Source organism: Phoca vitulina, unplaced genomic scaffold (assembly GCF_004348235.1).
Source record: "Phoca vitulina isolate PV1807 unplaced genomic scaffold, GSC_HSeal_1.0 scaffold46, whole genome shotgun sequence".
Lineage (NCBI taxonomy): Eukaryota > Metazoa > Chordata > Mammalia > Carnivora > Phocidae > Phoca > Phoca vitulina.
In genome coordinates this window covers 6900770-6926651 of record NW_022589749.1, presented here as the reverse complement: position 1 = coordinate 6926651, position 25882 = coordinate 6900770, and the positions used below count along the sequence as shown (strand labels likewise).

The 25882-nt window shown below is 39.6% G+C and overlaps 1 protein-coding gene across 6 annotated transcripts in view; it reads right to left on the bottom strand.

The window, feature by feature from the left end:
- The window catches only part of HECTD4 (HECT domain E3 ubiquitin protein ligase 4), a 178441-nt gene that overhangs the window by 116654 nt on the left and 35905 nt on the right, over positions 1-25882 (bottom strand). For 5 of the 6 annotated variants that reach the window (XM_032431524.1, XM_032431525.1, XM_032431527.1 and 2 more), the window contains exons 2-7: positions 13247-13764; positions 8908-8997; positions 8184-8314; positions 5335-5443; positions 4514-4652; positions 1750-1920 (exon numbers count right to left, since the gene is read on the bottom strand). In XM_032431524.1, coding sequence (XP_032287415.1) covers positions 1750-1920; positions 4514-4652; positions 5335-5443; positions 8184-8314; positions 8908-8997; positions 13247-13764 — 1158 coding nt within the window. Of the gene's footprint in view, positions 1-1749; positions 1921-4513; positions 4653-5334; positions 5444-8183; positions 8315-8907; positions 8998-13246; positions 13765-15591; positions 15677-25882 lie in introns of those variants that run through there. The other variant, XM_032431530.1, reaches the window with a different exon arrangement.

Here is a 25882-nt window from a genome sequence, read left to right as displayed (position 1 = left end):
GAGCCTGGATGTGCTACCTGAAGCTTTGGTCCATGTTCATGTATTTCTTTGATAGTTTTTTCTTTTAACATAACAAGCATATCAGAGAAAGGGAAATTTCTTTAATGTTTTCCCATTATACCTAGGATAAAGACCTAGATCATTTAGCCAGCTGGGAAGTCTGTTAAAAACAACAACAACAAGCTTTTCTGACAATTATGAACACATGTTCAAGTAGTACAATCTCCAGCAGACCAATTCAAAGACTCACTGTGGCTGGAACATCTTATAAAAAAGATGATTAAATTGAGAAACTAGATAGAAAAAGAAGAGAATGTACTTTATGATATTAGACTCCTGATTGATAGTTAACTGGCGGATAAGTGACAGGTTTCCCAGAAGAAGTTTAAATACTACTAAAATTTAAAAAAGAAAAAAAAAATACTACTAAAATTTATTCAAAAATTACTTCAGTGGGTTTTTTTCCCCAGGATTATGAATTTCTTCCCAGAAGGAGGCTGTAAATTACATCATTAAAAAATGTTTTGTCACAGATTGGCTTGGGGCAATTTTTTTCTTTTACAGGTCTCCAACAATGGAAATGTTCTAGATCTTTGATGTTTAATACAGAAGCCAGTCACATGTGGCTACTGAGCACTTGAAGCGTGGCTAATGTGAGTGAGCAACTGAAGTTTTAATTTTATTTAATTCTAATTTAAATTTAAGTAGCCACATGTGGCTACGGGCTACCACAGTAGACAAGTGCAATTCCAGACTCCATGGCTCCTACTGTCTTCTTACACTAAGCTCTCTCCTCTGTATTCCAGCCACTCTGGCCCACTGTCATTTCCTAAACACACATGCTTACTCCTGCCACAGGGCCTCTGCACCTGTAGTCTCTTCTTCCTAGAATGTTCTACTCTCCCCATTCCCCAACTTCTTCATCTGGTTAACTACGACTTTTCCTTCGCTACCTAAAATCATCTAATCTGCTTATTTGCTCACTTCTTTATGGTTAAATTTTTGTCACTCCACAACTACCCGCTCCAACCCACCCACCAGGCAGAATACAAGCTCCATTAGAGCAAGGTTCCTGCTCACCTTGCCCATCATTGTATTCCCACCACCTAAAGACAACACTGCCTGACTCACAGTAGACAGCTAGTATCTACTGAATGAATGCCTTCTCATGATTTTAATTGTCCTCACTCTCAGAGACTCCCAATATCTACTATAGTTCCAATCTTGCCATTGCAATTTAGTTCCAAGTTTCCAACAAGCCCCATGAGCATTTCTACTTAAAAATTCCACTGTCTAGGGGCGCCTGGGTGGCTCAGTCGTTAGTGGCTGCCTTCGGCTCAGGTCATGATCCCAGGGTCCTGGGATCAAGCCCCGCATTGGGCTCCCTGCTCGGCGGGAAGCCTGCTTCTCCCTCTCCCACTCCCCCTGCTTGTGTTCCCTCTCTCGCTGTGTCTCTCTGTCAAATAAATAAATAAAATCTTTAAAAAAAAAAAAAATTCCACCGTCTACACATTAACTATTACTATCTGCACTCTGTTGCCAGATTAACCTTCAGAAAGCTTGGCTTTATCTGTGTCATACAACTCCAAACAAAGAAACCTTCAAAGAAATCCAAAAGAAAAGCCAATTTTGAGGCAAGAGTGGACACACTGTACATACTCCAACTTTCTTGGGTCCTTTGTAAACCAATACAAAGAGAGCAAATGGAAATTTCTCTGCAAAGATACAAAATGAGAAAGTGAATCTTACCACAAGTTCAAAAATGTCCATGAAGACAGAATGTCCCTTAGGTGTTTTCTCATTCAGACTGGCAGGAGACCAGATCCAATAGAAGTAAGTACCATCTGAAGAAAGGTGCACAGTGCTCATGGTGCTGCCAACAGGGAGATGATTGGCTGGCATTGGCACCATCTGGCACACCTGGACATGAAAGGGAAGAAAACATCATTAGGGTGACATACAATTTCTGGTTAATTCTATCAGTTAATCACTAATGCTATTAAGTCCAAGATCAGAATCCAATAGGCTTCCTGGTCAAAATAAAACTGCTATCTCTAAGAGATGAAAATTATATGACAGAAATATAAAAATTCATTCAATGGGCCATGCGACAGATAAAAGCTAAAAATATCCAAATCTGCTAAGCAGGTGTGTTTTATCAAATATTAAAGACAAAGCTTTAGAGAAATAGTACTTGCTGAAATGTCCTAAGTTTTCCTTATTCCTCTGAAAAAAAATTTCAGACTATTAATTATATTTAAAAAAGGACAGGGACTATATCTTATTTACTTTTATATCCCAGCACTAAATTCAGAGTCTAACTCAGTTATTCAATAAATATGGAAGGAAGTGAAAAAGAGGGCAGAAGGAAGAGGGAAGGCAGAGGAGGGAGAGAAGGGGAAGGAGAAAGTAAACAAGTGAAGGCACACGCAAGACCCGAACCCAGCACATGCGGGCTTAGTGAGATGCACCAAGTCCACTGGGAGGAAAACGACAAACACCGATTCTCTGTATCAGACACGAAGGCATGTGTTTCTAATACTAACTATCCTTCAGTTTCAGTGTAACGAATGAGCTTTGCAAGATTTCACATTAAACGTGTAGTTACATACTCATTTTTTCTGCAAGAGAAAAGCCCTTAGAATGAGAGAAAATGGGGACCCAAAAAACTGCTGACTAGGTTTTTCAAAAATGCTGAGGGTAGGAGAAATGAAAATCCCAAAATAAAAATTAGAGGTCAGATGCCTTTGAGAACAGTAAGAACCACTTTCAGTTACTCCAGCTCTCGAGGAGAGTCACTCATTTTCCTAAGGTTACTTCTGACCCTTGAACTCATTTCATATGAACTTTTCTCCAGACTTGTTTTATCTATTTCAAAAGTTAAAAAGTAATGTAGTTGCTGTAACCACACTTTGTAACTTGTAGTGCCAGGAAATCTAGAAAGTTGACAGCTACTGATTGGCCTAAGATATCCCCAAATTGCTCCAATGCACATCACCTACTTAGCGAAAACGTGGTTTTCTTGAACAAAATTGAAGTTTTTGCAATAAAACAGAGGAAATGGACATTGCCTCAAAAAAAAAAAAAAAAAACCATGTCCCATGATTTAACATCTAATTCCCAGGCTTATAATTCTACTTCAAATAAATATAGGACATATCCTCATCTGTCCACATTAGCAATGAAAAATGAAGTCAAGGAGCACCTGGGTGGCTCAGTCGGTTAAGCATCTGCCTTCAGTTCAGGTCATGATCCTGGGGTCCTGGGATCGAGCCCCACATCAGGCTCCCTGCTCAGTGGAGAACCTGCTTCTCCCTCCCTCTCCCTCTCCCTGCCACTCCCCCTACTTGTGCTCTGTCAAATAATAAAATCTTAAAAAAAAAAAAAAAAAATGAAGTCAACTGGGCATCTATTTGTCAATTTGTTCTTTTTATTCCTCTAACAATTATTAAGCAGCTACTGTGTGCTTTGGAGATACGATAGTGAATAAGACGCAGTCCCTGTTCACCAGGAAAGGCACAGCTGAGTGACAGGCAAAAGGAGATGCAGCATCCCACTGAAGTCCTGCCTGGAACTGCTCCCAGGGCATTCACCCCAGATGCGAACTCTAACCAGGCAGTTCACCTTTGGTTGAAAGGCAGGAAGGTGGAATGTAAAAAGCTTGAACTCTAGTGCTGAGAACCACGGGTTCAAGTTCTTATGCTGCCATTATTGTGTGGCCTTGGGCGAGTCCCTTAATGTCGGAGCTACATTCCTTCACTGAACAATAAACACTTGCCAAGTGCTTACAATATGCCTAGCTTCAGCTGCCTTGTCTGTAAGACGAAACTGCTATCGTTCTGTCTCACAGATAGGAGAAGTGTATGTAAATTGCCTAGACCAGGGCCCGGCACAGAGACACTGAAAAAGGACAGTTTCTATTAACAACAACCAAATGCTAGGCTCTGTGCTACATTCTAAGCACACAAAGATAGGTAAGACAGGGTCCAGACTTAAAGGCATGTATGGTAGTGGGGAAGAGACAAGAGCAGGTGACTGCAGTGTAATGCACCAAGTGTTGGCATGAGTGCCAGGTTTGGAAGCACTACAGAGGAGCTCGGAATCCCTAACACGTAATGATTTTATCCAAACTCATCTCAAAGCTCCCACTGCTACCGAAAGCCTGTTTAGAACAAATCAAATAAGGAAATGATGCCTTCCCAAAATAGATCTGGCAAAAGAACAAACAAAGATAGCTAGTACATATACACACCATCTTTGACTCTCCAGAATTTTTTTTGATCATAAAAATTTGTCGATGGCCTTAGAAACTCTTAGAGAGCACATTCACACAGATCATGTGGGGAAACTCTAAGATATCAGAGAAAACAGAATGCCTAAATGGTGACAATTAAAAGGATGCCACTATGGCAGGAAACTAGATCAGCGGTGTTCTTAGTCCTTCTGATGAGGTCAGCAACTTCCTTTACTGTCTTCAAAATATAAAAAGACAACATCTTGGTTTTCTTTTTACCTGAAGGGTATTCTGGTCAATGACCTGGAAAAGGGAGTGAGGTTTATTATCAAAAGATACAGGCCGGTGGAGAAGATTACCACTGCCAAAAGCAACCCATCCTGGTTCCAGCTCCTCATTCCGGCAGTACACAAAACCTCTGCAGAGGAAAAAAAAAAAAAAGAAAAAGTATAGTGGCTGAGTAGGCAGGCAGTGTTCGAAACCACACAATGCGCTACAACAGACAAACATTTTCCACCTAATTTTTAAAAATGACTATGCAAAATATCTAAAGGAGAATAAATATATTACATTAACATTTTGCAACTGAAAACCTACAGCAAATATTAATTTTCCACAACAAATTAGAGAGGAGAAAAAGTTGGGGAAAAGATCTAATTAAATATATAAAAGGATCTCAAACTGTGGTTTCTTTTGGCAGCAATTCACAGATCTTATATCCCAACCGCAAAGCACTGTTAATCCAATGTGAAATCCAAGTACAAAAAAACTTAACTAGAAAAATGTCCATTCATCAACATGGAGAAGTCACTAATATTATAGTAATTCTGATCATAGAGGAATTTCTGGCTAGAAACAATGACCTGAGGGCTACCAAGCTCTTTAAGAGTCAAAACAAAGCCGAAATGCATGAACAGAACAAGAGTCTACTAATCCAAGAAAACCCGAATTACATGAAGTTCTTCAGACTTATTTAGTTACTAGTCAGTCTTGGGGGTGGGGAGGGGGGGGATATGCCTCCTAGGTGTCTTCTTCAGAGAGATTTATATAAGGAAGGAAATGTTCCAGCCAAATCATTCAGCAAGTTCCATGCAACTGACCTGAGAGTACCATGTAATCCAGACCCCAATTTGCTTACTCCTCTTCCAACTGAGTTAGTAGTATACAGGTAAAGACCATCTGCCGTGAGACAGCGCCCCAAGTCAGCATCTGAAATCGTTTTTTCACAGGTAAATTATATACATGCTTTTTCTAGTGAAATTATAAACGTGCTTTTTCTAGTGAAAAAGCCATTAGGAGGTGGGGTGAGAGATAATCTCCCACCTCTAAAATAAGTGCTTCAATGTGACTTCCTCTAACCCCCAAATCAAACATCCAAAATGCATGTGGGATCAGGAACCAAGATCAGCGAAAGAGGTCAAACAGATAATAGCAGGAGAACCTAGTCCTGCCTGCCAAAAGTTTTCTTTTTTGAACAGCAAAAATGTCAAATTTATGCGTTCCTAATTCTAATCTGAAATGACTAGGACTACAGTACTTTCACTAATGATTCTGTAGTTTAAAAGGTGTGAGCTTTTAAGAGTTTGGGGCACTTACTAGTTGCCCTTGGGCCTTTTTGAACTTCAGTTTCTTTGTCCATAAGAGAAGGATAATATGTACATCAAGAGTCGCTGTGATGGTTAAATGAGATAATGCAGGTAAACACCCATTTGCTCTCGGCTACAAAATCAAAGCTCCATAAATGGCAAATGAGATTATGTTGAAATACCAATGAAATACATGAACAAACCACATGCTTCTGTGGACTTCCATCCAGCCACTATGTTTGCCCTTAGCTATATCCTCTGCCAGCTAAAACAAACAGTATCAGTCTACAGAACCATTAAATGGCTTACTAACTTACCTTCTAAAGAATTGGTCTTAAAAAGAGAGCTTATAAAACTTTTGGTATTTTCATAATCATTTCACTGTTTGTCTACTACATGTCATATTAAAGGAAACCCACACCACAGTACTCATTAGTGAGTATGCTGTTAAGAATTCAGTCTACTAATCCAAGACAACTGGAACTTAACTGTTTTCTGAGCAATCAGTTGTGAGTAATCATTTCTAAAATTAATTTCCCTCCTTAAATATTTTAACTTGAAACATATAAATATCCATTCATTCAACCCTCTTTAGATTGAGGCTCTATGCCTTCTGAGAAGTCTGACAAGGGGTGGGAGGAAAAGGGACAGATTAAACAAGATTGGCCCCGAGCTGATACTTGTTGAAGCTGAGTGACGAGTACATAAGGTTGACTTAAAGCATTCTCTCAACTTCCACATCTGTCGAATGTTTCCATATTAAAAATAAGATTACTTTTAAAATTATAAGAAAAATATTCGCAGGGCACCTGGGTGGCTCAGTTGGGTAAGCATCTGCCTTCAGCTCATGTGGGATCGAGCCCGGCACCCGGCTCTCTGCTCAGTGGGGAGCCTGCTTCTCCCTCTGCCCCTCCCCCTGCTTGTGCTCTCTCTTGTTCTCTTCTCTCTCTCAAATAAAATCTTAAACCAAAAAAAAAAAAAAAAGACAAAAAAAAGATTCTCTAGGTGGAAGCAAAACTAAAGGTACAAAAAAAAAAAAACCTAAAGGTACAAGAGAGTGAAAAACAAGTAGATCAGCTTAACACCATCATCCTCAGTAAGAAACTACTCCAAGGGAGATATATTAAAGAAAGTAAAAGAAGAACAGGAAGGGGTTTGGTTTTATTTAAAGATGTCAATTTCAGCCTCTGTTAAGAACTTCTTGGGTATTGCAGGCTTTTTTTTGCTTCTCCCATGGACTCTAGTTGCATCATAGCTAAAAGTCTTGCCTGTTCCTCTTACCAGCTCACCTGACTATTTGTTTCAACAGTGACATGAACAGACACAGGACCCGGGATGAAAGGTGCACAGGTGGCCTGCTGCTTAGATTGCACCCCATGCCCTTCTGGTTGCCCCAGAAGTCTGCCTCCATCAAGGGTTCTAAATGAAAGGGTGGGCAGAGTAGGCTCTGAATCCCATACCTAATTAACGTCAATTTCTTAGAGATTCACTTTGAGTCTTTCCATAAGAAAGCTGAATGTTTTAGAAACAATTTCCTGGGGTGTTTTAAATTCCTATTTCATCAGTTATGTAATGTTTAATGATATAATCATGATACCAGTTACAACAGCAAACAGGTTTGCGAGCAGGGTGGACTCTTGGCAAGCCTGCAACCCCGCAGGTAGGAGCGGCAGTGCACACACGGCCTAGAAGAGGCTGGCCTGTGGGGCCGTGGTACCACTCAGTACGTCGACCACGCGACATGGAGAGGCCTCCTCCATCCCACAGGCCAGGCGAGTGAAGGTCACTTAAGAGAGCTGCTGCCATTTTCACAGAAATCAGAATAAACTGATATGGAATACTCGTGAAAGTGTAAAAACATTTTAATCCAGACCATTCTGTTAAAGGAGATACTTGATTCATGTTCCTTTGAACAATCTCTTGCTCTCTTTTTTTTTGGGGGGGGGGGGGGTTTAGGATGGGAGGGTTCATCAAAAACAGTCCTAATAAATTACTAAAGGAAACAGCATCAGGCTCAGGCAGCAAGACCAGATATTCTGTTCACGGATATAAAAATTCAACTTGAGGCTCCCAGGCTCAAACACAAATATCCAGGAGTCAACTTAAGTAATTCATGCCTCCTAGGCTAAAGTATATGGATGATACCTTTTCCTTGCGATAGCAAAACCTATCCATTTTCTTACCTCACTGAGTATCAGCTTTTACACTTTTACTGATAAAGCAGACAATGAACATACTGTATAGGAACCTAGCGCTTTTAGTTAAAAGGAACACAGTTCTATCTAAATCATTTGCCACAACGATCTAAAACCACTCTTTTCACATCTTCATTTCAATCACAGGAGCAAAAGCCCCTACATTACCTTTATTTTCAGAACTGGAGCCAGTGTTGCTATCTGGTGCAGGCAACATGTCTTCATACCCCCATGATACTATGTGTTTGCCACCGAGCAAACAGGAGGGGGATCCAGGCCCCCCTTCCAAAAGCAACAGCCTAAAAATGGGGAGATGGGAGAATCATAAAGACACTGAGACCATCCATTTCAGCAAGAAAATCAAAGTCATCTTACAGAGCAGACAACTAAAATAGGTTTATATAAATATACATCTGGAAAAACTATTCATGTTTTTAAATTTAAAAATTACAAAGCAGTGCTTACAGAAAGGTCATAATAAAGTACAGCTGTGTGTAAAACGTATAGGTTTTATATATACATGCGTTGGGGGTAGGGTATGAATTAGGAGGCACACATATCAAAACATTAAGAGAGGTTATCTTTCGATAATGAGATTATGAATGATTTTCAGTTTCTCCTTTACACCTTAACATACCTTAAAATCCATAAGAATTCATTATAAGCTATTACATTTTTCTTAAAAACCCACAAAATAAAAAAATGAGAATTAGCATACTCTAGGAACACTTTCAAAGGAGGATGACACAAACAAAATTCTTAAGATGAATATACTTATTTTAAAATATGAATCATTCATTGATGAGTTTAGCAATCTACTTTTTAAAAGGCTTTATGCACAAATCTCCCTTATGTGTGTGGGGGGAGAGAAGGATCCAAAGTGATAGCTTACCTATATAGTACATCAGCTACAGGCAGGGACCCCAGATCAGTCTGTTTCTGTAACAGATGGACCGTATGGACAAAAGTTTTCAACGATCCCCTAAAAATAAAAGGGGGGAACAGAAAAATCATCAAAATTGAAAAGTCGAATAACAAGGTTAATTTTATTAACCACATGAGAGGGTCCCAAAAGGGGTCTATCCTCTTCCGTGGATCAGACCTATTGTACCAAATATACTGGATTCTTACAGATTACCACTGGCTCATACAAAAAGTTACTATGTGAGCAGCACCAATTATGCCAATTAGCATGTTCTCCCTGCATTTGTAAAGGTAAACAATTTTCTCCCAAAATAAAGGTTCAAAACCTAAGGCTCAAACAAAACACATGTGGCTATTATGCTTCAGCACCATTTCATGAAGTCCTTCTCTAGTCTAGAAGAGAGATTTTATAGAACAGGGTTATACTTAAAGTCTAACAGTGTTTCCAGGCTTCATTTTTAAATATCATTAAGTTTTGTTTTGTTTTGTTTTTTTAAAGATTTTATTTGAGAGAAAGAGAGAGAAGCAGACTCCCTACTGAGCAGGAAGCCCGACGTGGGGCCCGATCCCAGGACCCGGAGATCATGACCTGAGTTGAAGGCAGATGCCTCACTGACTGAGCCACCCAGGTACCTCTGAGTTCATCCATTTCACATAACATCTCCCCAAACTATCACCTTAAATATGACTGCAAAGGAATACATTCAAATAATGTATTTTTTTATTAAGTCTACCCCAATGCGGGGCTCAAACTCACAAGCCTGAGATCGACTCACACACTCTACCGACAGCCAGCCAGGCGCCCCTGAAATAAATATTTTGTGCTTAGAGGTGTGTTTCTTCTGCTTCCCTTGCTGTGAAGTATGTGACTAATGCTTGCAGAGCTCACCACTACCCAATTTCCTTTTGGTTCCCAAGGCTCAAGATTCTGGGAAATCTAGAATATGGTCAACAGGATCTAAAAGAAGGTGCTTTTAAGATGCACAGGACTTACCTGGCCAGATCCCAAGTATAAATCACCACAGAACATTTCCTGAACTAAATGATCGCCTGTATCAGATAGGCTGACTTCAGATCACTGCCTTATTCTCTTAGCCAAGGCTTTAATTGCTAGGTATCATATGCCTCAACCCCAAAAGAAATGGAATACCTGACACTGGACTGAGTGGGCTTGAAGTCCTCTTAATTGCTCCTTTCACTACCTCTGGTGTTCAAAGAATCCAAACTAAAGAACAGGATAAAGCAGGAAGGCAGCAGATAGGGTCTAAAAGCTCAAGTTGGGAGTCAGGCCACTCACCAGCTACACCATCTCAACCCTGTCACCTAATTCCTATGGATTTTTGCTTCTTCATCTGTCCAGCAGGGCTATCTCCCTGGCATGCAGTGAGGTTAAAGGGGCAAAAGCCACTGGAACACTTAAGACCATTAAACCAACTATAAGGTATTATTACCTGCCAGACTGAATCACATTTTCAGAATAAAATTCAAACTCCTTCCATGGCTCCTAAGCCCCTACATGACCTGAGCCCTGCCAAGCTCCTCTCCTGCCCCTTTTCTCTACCACTGCATTCCAGCTCCTGGGTTACTTTGCTGTCCCCCTCAGCTACCCCAAGCACAGAAAGAGCATCCGAGTTGTGCCACCAGCTATTCTTCTTGACCAGAACACACTATCACTGACTTTTTGATGTCTGGCTGGCTCTTTCTCCTCATCCTGCCCTCTGTTCAATGGTCACCTCTTCAGTAAGGCCTTCCCTACTATCTCCAGCTAATTCTGTCCCACCCTCCACTTCATCATTCTCTATCAAAATATCCTGGTAGGTCTTTTTATAAGTGAATATCCCTCTGAAGTTACCTTATTCAGGTCAACTTTGCAATTCGAGGGACCAACCATCTTGCTCACTATTGTATTCCCACTGCCTAGAAGAGTACCTTGCACACGGTGAGAAATAATTATTTACAAAGTGAATCCATTCAACTGCAAGGTTTGAAACCATGAATCACTATATTCCTAAGAATCAGCAAGGTTCCTGGCAAAGATACTCAATAAATCGGTTTAACAAATAAGCATATTCAAAATAATTTTTTGAAAATGTTTTGTCTTTGAAAGCATCCATCTCAAAAGTTTGTCCCTAATAACCTCATTAAAATAGATGACCCAACTGAAAAGCTTAGGACTTCTGGAGGTAAAGAAAGTCCAGAATGAGGTGACAATATTAGCAATACAATGTAGGAACCATCTTTAAACACAAAACAAAAAACACCAAGAAGAAAATAAAAACATTCATTTCAACATTTCTGAATGGAATTTGGAATCTCGAGCACATGAAACAACTTCAGTAACTATCAGATTGAATGTGGGCACAATAAGTTTTTTGACTCCATGTTCAATAAATGAAAATGTTTAAAACTAAGTTGATTATTTCTAACATTCCAAATCTGTCTAAAGACAATCCTATCTAGAAGCAAATTTTCGGGATGCCTGGGTGGCTCAGTTGGTTAAGTGTCTGATTCTTGATTTTGGCTCAGGTCATGATCTCAGGGTTGTGGGACTGAGCCCCATGTCGGGCTCGGCGCTCAGCAAGGAGTTCGCTTCAGAGTTTCCCTCTCCCTCTGTCCCTCCCTCTGTTCATGGTCTTGCTCTCTAAATATTTTTAAAAATTTTTAAATTCTCTCAAAATGGGATTTTTAAAAAAGATTTAGGGGTGCCTGGGTGGCTCAGTAGGTTAAGCGTCTGCCTTTGCTCAGGTCATGATCCCAGAGTCCTGGGATAGAGCACCACATCGGGCTCCCTGCTCAGTGGGGAGCCTGCTTCTTCGTCTCCTTCTGCCACTCCCCCTGCTTGTGTTCTCTCACGCCCTGTCAAAATCTTTTTAAAAAGTAAATAATAAAAATTAAAATTAAAAAGATTTACCTGTTTGAAAGAGAAAACGCACTCGCATGCATGGGGGGGAGGGGAGGGCAAAGGGAGGGAGAGAGACAACCTTAAGCAGACTCCCCACTGAGCACGGAACCACGACATGGGCCTCGATCTCACAACCCTGAGACCATGATCTGAGCCAAAAATCAAGAGTCAGATGCCCAATCGACTGAGCCACCCAGGTGCCCCCCAAAATGGGATTTTTGTATTAGTAACAAGTCTATTGAGGGTTTGAAATGGTCTTCTACAAATGCAAACTATCAATCTAATATAAAGCCTTTCCAGGAAAACTTATTTCAGTGCTACCCAGTAATGTCTCCAGATTTAAGCTCATGTCAGGATTTCCACAGTCAACCCGTCTTCAGAGATCTAAAACTAGGCTATGACAGTTTGCTCAGGGCAAAGAAACTGACAGTAAATACTGGTGCCATTTTGCCTTAAAAATAGCTTGAGATTCAACCATTTGAAGGTCAACTTTGAAACCATAAAAATAGGGGAAGAAGTCTTACAACCAAGAACTTCATAATCTTCCAAGAAGAATTTTCCCACATACACTGCTTAAAAAAAAAAAAAAAAAGAGGAAGAACTCTGAAGGGAGAAGCACAGATTAGTGACATTAATTAGTGACACTAATCTGTCAGACCATGGTCCTAATTGGTCTCTAGACAACTAGCTTAGAGGCAAGCAAGGGCAGTGAACCTTTTTCTCACAAAATTGTGCCAATGATCATACAGGTTACTGGGCAAGAGAATGTAGAGACCCTCTCCTCGAAAAGTAACTCCAACATTTCCTACTGATATTAGATCAATAACCTCTGCTTACAAAGGATGGCACACTATTAAATCTGGACATATACAGAGAGATCTTTCAGTTAAATTAATGGAGGCAAACATCATGGTCCAGAAATATAATTTGTGACCAAGCCTGCGTGACAGTCCAGGTAATAACCCACGCACTTGCTGAAACACTCCTTGTAGGACATCCATGAAAAAAAATTAACAGCTCTACCAATTTTCTGACCATCCTTCCAGGAGAAATATAGATATACCATCCTCCACTAACTGCTGGACCTAAAGCACTAGTCATCTAGGGGGTGAGTAGATAACGGCAAGGGTTGGCTCTCCTTTTTAAGCCCTTCAGCTTTATCACAGGATGGCAGACAGCAAACACTTGAACTTAGGCTCCAGCTCAGGGTCCTGGTGCCAAGTTTTGGTGAAAATATCTTATGCACTGTCGAGGCTGTGAAATTCAATACTGCCAACAAAGAAGGACTACTGGATGTTAAGACTTCCATCACATATGCTTGCCTCTCACTCACCAACAACCCCCCCCCCCCCCACCGGCAGCAGCCGTCACGAGGCCACCAAGTTGTACCTCTGCTGGTCCTTACCTGGCACAGGCCAAAGCCACCAGAGCAGCAGCGGCATTTTCTTTTTGCTTATGTGGGATGTGTCGGCCGGTGTCAGCAGGGTCCTCTAGCCAAGAGCACAGCAAAGTTTCGATTCCATTGAGACAGTCAGCAGGCTCCTTGGTCAGGCTCAAAGGCTGGCAGTCACGAAGGCAGTTCAATAGCACCTCAGCAGTTATGTTACAGAGAGAGGGGTCCGTTCTGCTCTGGGACTGAATAAGGGGGAAGACCAGCAGGAGCCCCATCCGAGACGTGAAGGGAGCTTGCTCGGGTTGCTGCAACAAGCCCTGGCGTTTGAGCAGAGCCAATGTTTCCTCATCACCCGAACTTTCTCGTTCATGCTGTTCCTCCAAGGCCAGCTGGCGCTGGGCATTCCACAGTCCTCGTAAGGCATTCAGGCGGTATTCCAGCAGGCGCGCGTAGGCATTGCTCTGATTCCCACAAACAGAGCGCAGACGTTCAGCTAATTCCGTCGGGTTCTTGGTCTCAAATGTTAAAATCTAAGGGAAGAAACAAAGAAGTTGGTAGGTACTGTTTTCACCATGGCTTTCATCTATGGATGCAAATATATCCAATGGTATCTAAAAATGGTCCACATAAATCAGCTTAATTGGGGCCAAATCTGAAACCATGTGCTGTAAAGCCAGGTATTTGCTGGAGATTTTTTTTCCCGTGGCGTTTCTGCTAGTGCTCCAATTAAAAGTAATATCAGACCTAAGTCAAAGAAGCCAAATCATGAAAACAGTTAAGGGTGGAAGTCAGAAATTAATTCAAGTAATTTATTTTAGAAAATTGAGGTATAGGTCCTTATTAAATGCTTTGGAGTTAAATGTAAGTCTCTAACTCCCATTACCAGGTGGATTGTAAGTGAAAAGAACAAAATTTTATCTTCAGAATCGAATATACCTACTCATAAATGACTGATACTGTATTGTTCTTTGATTCTGAAGAACACTCCATTCTGACTACTGTTAATCCATTATTTCAATTGGTGACATGGTATAGATTTATTCAGTTCATACTGATAGAGGAATCACTACTATTTTCTTGCCAAAACATACAATTACCAGGAGGCCTCTAGACTTTCAGCAGCTAGGGGAATAAAACCATTAAATCCTTAATCCTAAGACAGGAACCAGCTATCAAGATAAAGAATTTAACTTTATGATGCAAAAAGTCGATGCACAGAACTTCAACTAGGTTAAAACGAACAGACTATTGTAAGCAACAAAGGAGGGCACTCTAGGGGCAGGCACATTAACAGACTATCAGGCGCCAGGGGTATCTGGTTCTCAGTAGACCAGAAAGTCAGGGTAAGAAGAGGATTGAAATAAAAGCAAAGAAAATTCTGTCACGTCATTGGCACTGCATTTTAAAAGGTTATAGATCACTTTATTTCTCTCAGAAACCTGCAAAATACTTTTACTACTTCAAATTTTGCCCTTAAAAACTGTTAGCCCAATAAAACAACAAGAACTTCCAGAACAATGTAAACACTGTAACTGCCTTGCTTAGCTATATATGCAAGTCACTGAACTGAAAAAATGTTGTTTAAACAACAAATTCTGGGGCACCCGCTGGCTCAGTCGGTAGAGTGTGCAACTTGATCTCAGGGTCATGAGTTCAAGCCCCACGTTGGGTGTGGAGCCTACTTATAAATAATTCCAATTCAAAAAATGTACTTCATTTATTTGAAAAACATGTTCAGTGTTGAAAAAAAAAGGATAAACAATTTGAATTTCAGTGCCAGACTATCAGATCAGAAATAACATCCAAATGCCATAAGATTTCAAACAACAACTTAGCAATAAGAAGAAAAGAACCATTGAAAACACACAACTTCAATGAATTTCAATGGCATTGAGTTGAAGGAAAGCAGCCAATTTCAAAAGGTTGCATCTGTAAGATTCCATTTAGGACTTTCTGGAAAAAACAGAATATAACTATGGTGATGGAGAAGAGATCAGTGATTGTCAGAGGTTAGGGGAATAGGCAGGGTAGGACTAATATTGCGATAGTATGAAGAAGTTTTTCGGGATGAAGAAACTGTTCTGCATGCTGGTGGGGGGGGGGAACATGAATCTATAGGTGTGTTAAATTCATAGAACAGTAAACCCCCTAAAAAGGTCAATTTAACTGTATGATAATTTTTAAACAAAAGGAAAAAAATTCCAGCCAGGCTGTATTTGTATTCAACTAGGTACCATTGGGTAAAGCTATACTGCAAGTCATATTAAAATTAAAAACTAGGGCCATTTTTAGTTTTTAATACAATAACGTTTAAATGGTCTTTTACAATCAACTCATACCAAACTGTATTTTCCTACCTTTTAACTGGATTCAAACACAAATCACCCTTTTGATTATTTTTCACATGGCAGCAGATAAAATAACTCAAGTTCCTTAAAAAAAAAAAAAAAAAAGATCACATTTCAAGGGCAACCATCTACCTTGAAGCTGTAATCAATATCCAAGGAAGCTAGACTGCCTTTTTTTTTTTTCCTTCTAGGATCTCCCCTCAAAAATTAGCCTCCACCATTAAAATCAAAACCAAAGACTGAGAGGATTTTAATGTTGTTAAAAAAATTAAGGGGCACCTGGGTGGCTCAGTCGGCTGACCGTCTGCCTTCGGCTTGAGTCATGATCCCAGAGTCCTGAGATCAAGTCCTGTATCGGGCTCCCTGCTCAGCGGGGAGCCTGCTTCTCCCTCCAACACCCAATCCCCCCCCCCAGCCCCCGGCCATGCTCTCTCTCGCTCATGCTCTCTCAAATAAAATTGAAAGAGAAAACAACCCACAAAACTTTGTCTTCCTAGTTATGAACATCTAAAACAAATTTTAAGAGCTTTCCAGTATTGGTTTTATGATTTTCATTCAACTCTGATATAAAATACATATGAAATAAAATACATATGAAACACATAGGTGTTCCACACATTTTATTTATGGTACACTGATCTACTTAGGTTATATGAAGCAACTACTAAAAAATTCAATAGACTTTTATTAGACCCAAGAATCAAAGAACAACTCAGTAACATTAAACCCACCAATTTCCTTTTATCAATCTTAAAGATAAGTGGTTCTAAAATGTGATATTTCATGGTTCATAATGACGTTTATGATTGAATCTATATCTAACTCCAAACATTAAGACTAGCTGGGGAAAAAAAAAAAAACACTATATACTTCTGCACTTTCCTTGTGATTCTATTTTTATAAGTACTTCAGTTACATTTTGGCATTCCACTTGAAAGACAAATATTCTGAAAAGATATGAGTTATAATTAACCAAATATTATATGATATACACACTTAAGTGACTTATGTTTATTGATTTAGCAGTATCTAAGGCACACTATCCTTTCAGAAATCCATTAGATTACTCAGCATTATCCATTCCAATGGCCCCTCATGAAAACTAAGAACCGTGCGCTTCACACTGCTGCTTTTCAGAATTCTAAGTTTGAAGGTCATGGCCAAAAATCATTTCATAAAGACATCATACCTTTAAGTTTTAGTACGTCAGCTATGAAGGATCTATTCTGGTACTTATGAATATTAAATAGATTTGTCTCAGATCCTCATATAAAACCACTGCTCTCAGTAACTGCTCTTAAATAAGATAAAAAGACCAGAATGTCATTAGAAAATGAACACTTTTCTCTTTAAAAAGGGGGAAAACTACTTAAGGAAGGGAAGATCCCCATCATCCTTAATCAGAAGGAAGGGTCACTAACTGTACTTCAGTGATAATGAAGTCACCCAATGAATAGAAGTACTTTCAAAGTAATGTGTTGCATTAATTTTTATCATACATGACACACAAGTTTAAGCTCAGACAACAGCAATCATTCTGGAAAGTCTAACAGAAGGTAGGCAAAATATTCTTTGCCAGCCAAATCTGGCTTTGAACAAGACTCCAATATTTGACGTAAGAGCAGTTATAGAGGATCAGCTCATTTCAGCCAATTTCTCTCCATTTTCCATGTGGAAAAATACAGGAGCATGCACCCGCCAGCCATGATGTGAAATGTGAAATGTCAACACGCATTTCAAGTAATTGTCATAGTGAGAAAAAGCACAGAGAGGCTTTTGAAGTAGTAGAGAATGTTACAAATGAAGAAATTAACTAAACCAATAATTGACAGAAAAGATTAGGGCATCTTTCTAAGAATTTAACCTAAAAAAAATTTCAGAAATAAATGCACTGAAGTTTTATTATAGTGGAAAAAGTAGAAGCAATTTCAATATCTAAAAAGGAAGTGTTCAGGGGCACCTGGCTGGCTCAGTCAGTACAGCATGTGATTCTTGATCTTGGGGATCTAAGCTCAAGCCCCACGTTGGGTGTGGAGATTACTTAAAAAAATAAAATCTTAAATAAAAATTAAAAAAATAGAAGGGAAGGGGCGCCTGGATGGCACAGGTCATGATCCCAAAGTCCTGGGATCGAGCCCCACATCAGGCTCCCTGCTCAGAGGGGAGCCTGCTTCTCCCTCTCCCACTACCCCCTGCTTGTGCTCTCTGTCTCTGTCAAACAAAAAAATAAAATCTTTAATAATAGGAAGTGTTCAATTAAAACATGACAATGGAAATTACACAAGAACTTAAAGTTAAAACCAAAGAAAAAGAAAAATTATATACGCCCTATAAGTAGGACTGTGTAAAACATACTTGTTCAATTTGAAATGTCATTAGTATTTGTGGTAATAGAAACATGGATTTTTCTCTATTAAAAAAACCGTGATGACAAGTTAAATAGTCCATATTTAAGCAATCATAACTAAAGGGGATATTTTTCAAAAGCAAACGCTATCTTTAAATAACTGGTAGTCAAACAAATGGTGACACAATTGCTAGATTTTAAATGGGGGTGGAGGGGACATCTGACCAAAAAAATCATCACAGTACCACAGGATATGCTGTCCTTAAATCCACTGACTAGTTCCATCTGTTGCACTTTGGCAGCAAATAACATAGGGCTGGTTAGATTCCTGGTTAGGAGGGAAGACTGAATGGTGGGATGGGGAAGACCACAGATATTGGGAGCTATGAATGAACAATAAAACCTTTCACTCTCCAAGAAGAAAGGATACTTAAAACCCAGGACTGTGCCCACCTCGGGAGCACATATACTAATACTCAGGATCACTCAAGCTCCAAACAGATGAATTACATTACTGTACTCCCTAGTATGGTACAGTAACCAATTCATTACATGTACCCGTCAGCATAAAAGGAATTTATACTTGGGTTATTATTTCAAAGCAGATCAACTGGCCAGACTTGCAAACAAAACTTTGCAGGAAAGGCTATAGAATACGGAAATCCTCTCAAATGTTAGAGTGGATTTTTAAACGCTTCTATAAGTTTTCCTACTTTTTTCACATTACGAAGATGGCAATCATGGCCAAACTGAATTGCATATGGTAATTTACAGAATGTAAGATCTCAAGTGAACCAAGTAAATGAATTGTGAATGGAAGGATGGAATTCTATCTCTAATATGAAAGGCTAAATCAACAGTGGATCACTTATCAATTAAATTAAACCCTGAAGCTGCATATCCTTATCCAATCCTGGAAATATGGGTTCATTTGAATTCTTTCAACATCTCCTATTTTTAAAAAGGGTCTTTTACTTAACTGATAACACGATTAAGTTCCACAGTTTAATTCATGAGTTTTAGCCCCTAGCTTGGTGCCTTAACTAGAATGGCCCCTGACTAGTTTCCAGATTGTTCTGCTTTAGATCAACCCTGTAAAACCTGCTCCAGCACTCAGCGATCTCGCCCACATCTTCACACACCTGCTATTGATGGCAGAACTGCCAGAACTGTGAGGACTCAGGGCACCTGGGTGGCTGAGTTGGTAGAGCATGTGACTCTTGAACTCGGGGTTGTGAGTTCAAGCCCCATGTTGGGCGTAGAGATTACTTAAAAACAAAAACTTTTGAGGACTCAGTAGCTAAGAAATCACTTTTCCAATTCTTCTTGCATGAAAGTTCCATCTTAACCTGGCCCCATCCAGTTTTCATCTTTTGTCATGTCCCCATGACTAGGGTCCTATTTTTTTCCATCTCCTGGCGTTTTTGCCTAAATGTTCACCCCATTCAGCCCAACTCCTACCTAACTTTCAAAATTCAGCTCTGCTACCTACTTTTGAAAAATTCTGATTTCCTTACTCTCTCTCACTCTTCTCCTTTCCAAAATTAGCTTCTATGTGTTTCCACAGTATCCAGCACATACCTCTATCAGAGGATCCACTACAAACTGTAAGGAAAAATGTGTCTATTTCACAATAGGAATGGATCGATGATTCATTAGGAGTAAAGGAAAATCTCTCTGAAGAGATGAACTTTGTTAACTGCTCACTTCACATACTTAACACTTACCATACCACGATATATTCAAACCCTTAGCATAAATACATTTTAGTAAACAAAACACAAACACTGGTTTTTATTTATTTATTTATTTATTTGACAGAGACACAGTGAGAGCGGGAACACAAGCAGGGGGAGTGGGAGAGGGAGAAGCAGGCTTCCCACGGAGCAGGGAGCCCGATGCGGGGCTCGATCCCAGGACCCTGGGATCATGACCTGAGCCAAAGGTAGATGCTTAACGACTGAGCCACCCAGGCGCCCCAAACACTGGTTTTTAAATAGAAAAATGTAACAAAGAAGGTAACTCTAATATGTGTAACAAAGTGTAACTCTAATATGTGTAACACCACACTACTATGTTGTTTGTTTACAATCTGTCCCCTCTTTCAACTGAGAACTAAAAGGGGGAAAACCATAGCTTGTTCACATTTGTACCACCAGAGCTTAGCACAGTGTGGCACATAAATGTTTGATAAATTAATGAGAAGATACATAAATTCCAAGAATAATTCTCTTCGGATGTACATCTGGTTCCCACCACTATACATCTGAGTAACCCTCTTTCAGCTGGACTAATTATAAATCTGCCTTCTGGAGCAATAGAAAATTCTTCCTCTTCCACATAAGAGCCTTTTAATCAGATGAAGAAAACACATGTAATGGAAGGAGGGAACACCAGAATACAAGTTAGAGCCGTGGTTCTCAACCCTGGCTGCACATTTAAATTGTTTTGGGAGGGGTGCCTGGGTGGCTCAGTTGTTAAGCGTCCCAGGGCCCTGGGATGGAGCCCCGCATCGGGCTCCCTGCTCAGCGGGAAGCCTGCTTCTCCCTCTCCCACTCCCCCTGCTTGTGTTCCCTCTCTCGCTGTGTCTCTGTCAAATAAATAAATAAAATCTTTAAAAAATAAATTGTTTTGGGAGCTTTTTAAAACAATACTAATGAGTGGGCCCCACTCCAGTCAGATTAACTCAGAATATCTAGGGATGGGACCCAGACTTTTTTTCCCACTCCACAAGTGAAAGCAATGTGTGGCCAAGATTTCAAACCACTGAGTTAGGGGTAACTAGGTTCCAGCCCAGACTCTGCAAGTAACAATTTCCCCTTAGGTATTTCACTTAAACTCACTCAGTCTGTGTTTCTACATCTGTAAAAATGAGGCCAAACACCCGCCTCCATTTACACAGCTAAGGTCAAAACACATGTTCAGGGAGTGCTCTGAAAAAGCTAAAACTGCTGAACAACTGTTAGGATTTCCTTATTTTAGACCAGATCACCACCAAGAAAGGAAATTTTTTCATATAACCCTGAAAGAAGGAAGTCCTGACTAGATAAAAACTGGGAGTGTTGGGGATGGGGGAAAGGAGGCATGGAATTAAACACATGCTTTGTCTGAGCCAACACTGTTTAAAAAAATGCTAATGCAATCTTAAAATGCATTAGAAGAATTCCAGTGTCAGGAGCAAGGGAGGTAATAATCCCATTTATATTCTGCAATGGTCAAACTATAACTGGAATATCCTGTTCAGTTCAGAGTACCTCATTTTAAGAAGTCATTAGCAGACTAGTAGGAGTCCAAAAGAGGGTGATTTGACTAATCTGGCAATCATGTCACATGAGAAACGGTTAAGGAACTAGGGATGCGTGGCCTGCAAGGGAGGAGTTGGAAGGGGGAGCAAGCTTCATAAAATTAAAGGGCTGTCATGTGGAAGAGGAAGACTTTACTGCTCTAGAAGCCGCAAAAATAGGAAATTACTGGGATGCACAGCATAACAAAGAACTTTGATAATAATTCAAAACAGTGTGAATCACAAGTCCTGGATGTATTTAAAAAAAAAAAAAAGATTCTTGGGATCCACTTACAAAGACTGTTTCGAAAAGTCTAAGATGTACCCTTGGAATCTACATCTGACGCAGGCTCTCTGGGTAATTATGGGCAGTCTTCAAAAATAATTTTTATAGAAGGTTTATTATAATTTAATTCACACACCATAAAATTCACTTAAAGTGCAAAATTCAATGGCTTTTGGTATATTCGGAGTTGTGCAGTCATTACCACAATTTTAGAATACTTCCATCACCTTCAAAAGAAACTCTGTACCCATTAGTAATCTCTCATTTTCCCCCAAATCTCTTAGCCCTAAGCAATCACTAACCTACTCTATAAAGTTACCTATTCTTCACATTAAATATAAGTGGAATCCTGCTATGTGTGGTATTTTGTGAATACCCTCTTTCACGTAGCATTGTTTAAGATTTGTCCATGTTGTAGCATGCATCAGCACTTCATTCCTGTTCATTGCTGAATGATATTCCATTTTATGGATAGACCACATCTGATTTATCCATTCACTGGTTGATGGGACACTGGAGTTTCCACTTTTTGGCTGTTATGAATAATGCTTCTATGAACATTTAAGTTTTTGTGTGGACATAAGTATATAAGCACGAGGGATAAAAACCTAACAGTGAAACTGCTGTCATATGGTAACTCTGCTCACCCTAGGGAGGAACTGTTAAACTGTTCTCCAAAGTGCCTGCACCATTTTACATTCCCAGCAGCACTGTATGAAGATTTCAGTTTTCCACATCATTGCTAACACTTGTTATTATCTGTCTTTTGATTAGAGCCATCCAAGTGGGAGTGAAATGGTAACTCATGTGGTTTTGATTTGCATTTCCCTGCTGGCTAATGGTGTTAAGCATCTTTCATGGGCTTATTGGTCATTCACCTATCTTTGGAAAAACTGTACTTTGAGAAACCATGACTTTGCCTTATCAATAAGAACAAGAACTTCAATGGGCAGAAACACATCAAAAAAACAAAAAGAAAAGAATACATTTAAACCCACAAGCTTATAATAAGAAAAAAAAAAAATCACCATTCGATGATGTTGGCAAACCAATTCATTTTGAAAAGTGGTTAATACAGGTAAAGAGTCAAACATTTATCCTGCCTTTCTCATATGAACTGTACACCTAGATAAGCAAACAGTTGAGGAAAGAAAACTTCCCTTTACAGAAGCATTCCAGCTAATGAAGGTATGACAGAATAGATCTAGGCATTTGAGCTTTAGTAGCTGCAAACATCATAAGCAGCAGCTATTACATGCCTACTGATGAAAACATACACCACCCCCCGTGAAGCAGTCTTACCAAAAAAAAAAAAAAAAAAAATCAAACTTAAATCTGATCAAACCATGGTCCAGAAGAACAAAGTTTCTTCAAATAAACTTTAAGGCAGGAGGGGCAAGAAAAGAGAAAGGAAACAGTTTAAAAAAAAACAAAAAACAAAAACCAATCTCAGTGTGTATATCTTATTTAGATCCTGATTCAAACAACCTTTAAAAAATATTAGCACAATTATAAGACAATTGGAAATTTGAGGGCGCCTGGGTGGCTCAGTTGGTTAAGCGACTGCCTTCGGCTCAGGTCATGATCCTGGAGTCCCTGGATCGAGTCCCGCATCGGGCTCCCTGCTCGGCAGGGAGTCTGCTTCTCCCTCTGACCCTCCCCCCTCTCATGTACTCGCTCTCTCTCATTCTCTCTCTCTCAAATAAAAATAAATAAAATCTTTAAAAAAAAAAAAAAAAAAAGACAATTGGAAATTTGAAAACTACCTGTATAATTTAAAGGAATTAATTTTTAAAGATATGAAATACTTTTGTGGTTATGATTTTTAAAGAAGTCCTTATCTTTTAGATACATGTTGAAATATTTATGAATAAAGAGATTGGTCATGGAAAGACATCCCATGCTCATGGACTGTTAGAACAAATATTGTTAAAATGCCTATCCTACCAAAGCAAACTACACATTTAATGCAATCCCTATCAAAATACCAACAGCATTTTTCACAGAACTAGAACAATTCTAAAATTTGTATGGAACCACAAAAGACCTCAAATAGCCAAAGCAATCTTGAAGAAGAAAAGCAAAGCTGGAAATCATAATTCCCCACTTCAAATTATACTACAAAGCTCTAGTAATCAAAACAGTATGGTACTAGCACAAAAATAGACACAGAGACCAATGGAACAGAATAGAAAACCCAGAAATAAACCCACAACTATATGGTCAATTAATCTTTGACAAAGCAGGAAAGAATATCCAAAGGGAAAAAGATGGTCTCCTCAACAAATGATATTAGGAAAACTGGACAGCAACATGCAAAAGAAGGAAACTGGATCACTTTCTTACACCATACACAAAAATAAATTCAAAATGGATTAAAGACCTAAATGTGAGACCTGAAACCATAAAAATCCCAGAAGAGTGCATAGGCACTACCTTCTTTGACATTGGCCACAGCAACTTCTTTCTAGCAATAATCAACTATTGGGATATTGGGACTTAAGGGATACACCAAAATAAAAAGCTGTTGCACAATGAAGGAAACAAAACTAAAAGGCAACCTATGGAGTGTGAGAAGGTATTTGCAAAGGACGTATCCAATAAAGGATTAGTACCCAAAATATATAAACATATATGAAGAACTTAACAAACTCAATACCCCAAAAAATAAATTAAAAAATGGACAGTAGATATGAACAGACATTTCTCCAAAGACAGCCTGCAGATGGCCAACAGACACATGAAAAGATGTTCCTTAGGGAAATGCTAATCAAAACTACAAGGAGTTATCACCTCACACCTGTCAGAATGGCTAAAATCAACAAGCCAAGGTGGCGCCTGGGTGGCTCAGTCATTAAGCGTCTGCCTTCGGCTCAGGTCATGATCCCGGGGTCCTGGGATCGAGCCCCGCATTGGGCTCCCTGCTCCGCAGGAGGCCTGCTTCTCCCTCTGCTGCTCCCCTTGCTTGTGTTCCCTCTCTCCCTGCTTCTCTCTCTGTCAAATAAATAAATAAAATCTTTGAAATAATAATAAAATCAACAAGCCAAGAAAACAACAGGTATCGGCAGAGATGTGGAGAAAAAGGAACCCTCTTGCACTGTTGGTGGGAAGGCAAACTGGCGCAGCCACTGTGGAAGACAGTATGGAGGTTCTTCAAAGAAAGTTTAAAAAAGAACTATCCTATAATCCAGGAATCACACTACTGGGTACTTATCCAAAGAATACAAAAATACTAATTCAAGGGGCTACGTGCACTCCTGTGTTTACAGCAGCATTATTTACAATAGCCAAATTATGGAAGCAGCCCAACTGTCCATTGATTGATGAATGGAGAAAGAAAAGGTGGTGTATATATACAATGGAATATTATTCAGCCATAAAAAAGAATGAAATCTTGCCAACAACATGGATGGAGCTAGAGAGTATAAGTGAAGTCAGAGAAAGACAAATACCACACGATTTCACTCATGTGGAACTGAAAAAACAAAACAAACTAGCAAAGGGGAAAAAATAAGAGACAAATCAAGAAACAGACTCTTAATTATAGAGAACTGATGGTTACCAGAGGGGAGGAGCGTGGGGGGGGTAGGTTAAATAGGTGATGGGGATTGTGATGAGCACCAGGTGATGTATGGAACTGTTGAATCACTCACTATATTGTACACCTGAAACTAATATAATGCTGTTAAAAAGTGATGTGTCATGGATTTACTTCAAAATAATATGAGAGAGAAGTAGCAGTTATAGCTGAAACAAGATTGGCCATGAGTTGAAAACTGAAGTTGGTGATGGATTACATAGGGATCCATTATGCAATTTTGTTTTGTTTTTGCAATTTCCCAGATGTTTCATAAGAAAAAGTTTTTGGAGGGTATCTGGGTGGCTCAATCAGTTGAGCGTCTGCCTTCAGCTCCGGTCATGATCCCAGGGTCCTGGGATCGAGCCAGCATCAGGCTCCCTGCTCAGCAGGGGTTCGTGTTCTCTCTTGCTATCACGCACGCTCTCTCGCTCAGATAAATAAGTAAAATCTTAAAAAAAAAAAATTTTTTTTAAGGCTGTCAAAACCAAAACAGGGTACACAGAGGTTGTAAGAAGCCTACTGCTGGTCGTATCAAAAAGAAACAAGATGGCTCTTTATCACAGTTCTTATAAATGACAAAGATTTCTTCTTCCAATGCTAGGACTCTATTCTATTTTTTTCTTTTTTTTTTTTTTTAAAGATTCTATTTATTTATTTGTCAGAGAGAGAGAGAAAGATCACAAGCAGGAGGAACGGCAGGCAGAGGGAGAAGCAGGTTCCCTGCTCAGCAGGGAGCCTGATGCGGGACTTGATCCCAGGACCCTGGGATCATGACCTGAGCCGAAGGCAGCTGCTTAACCAACT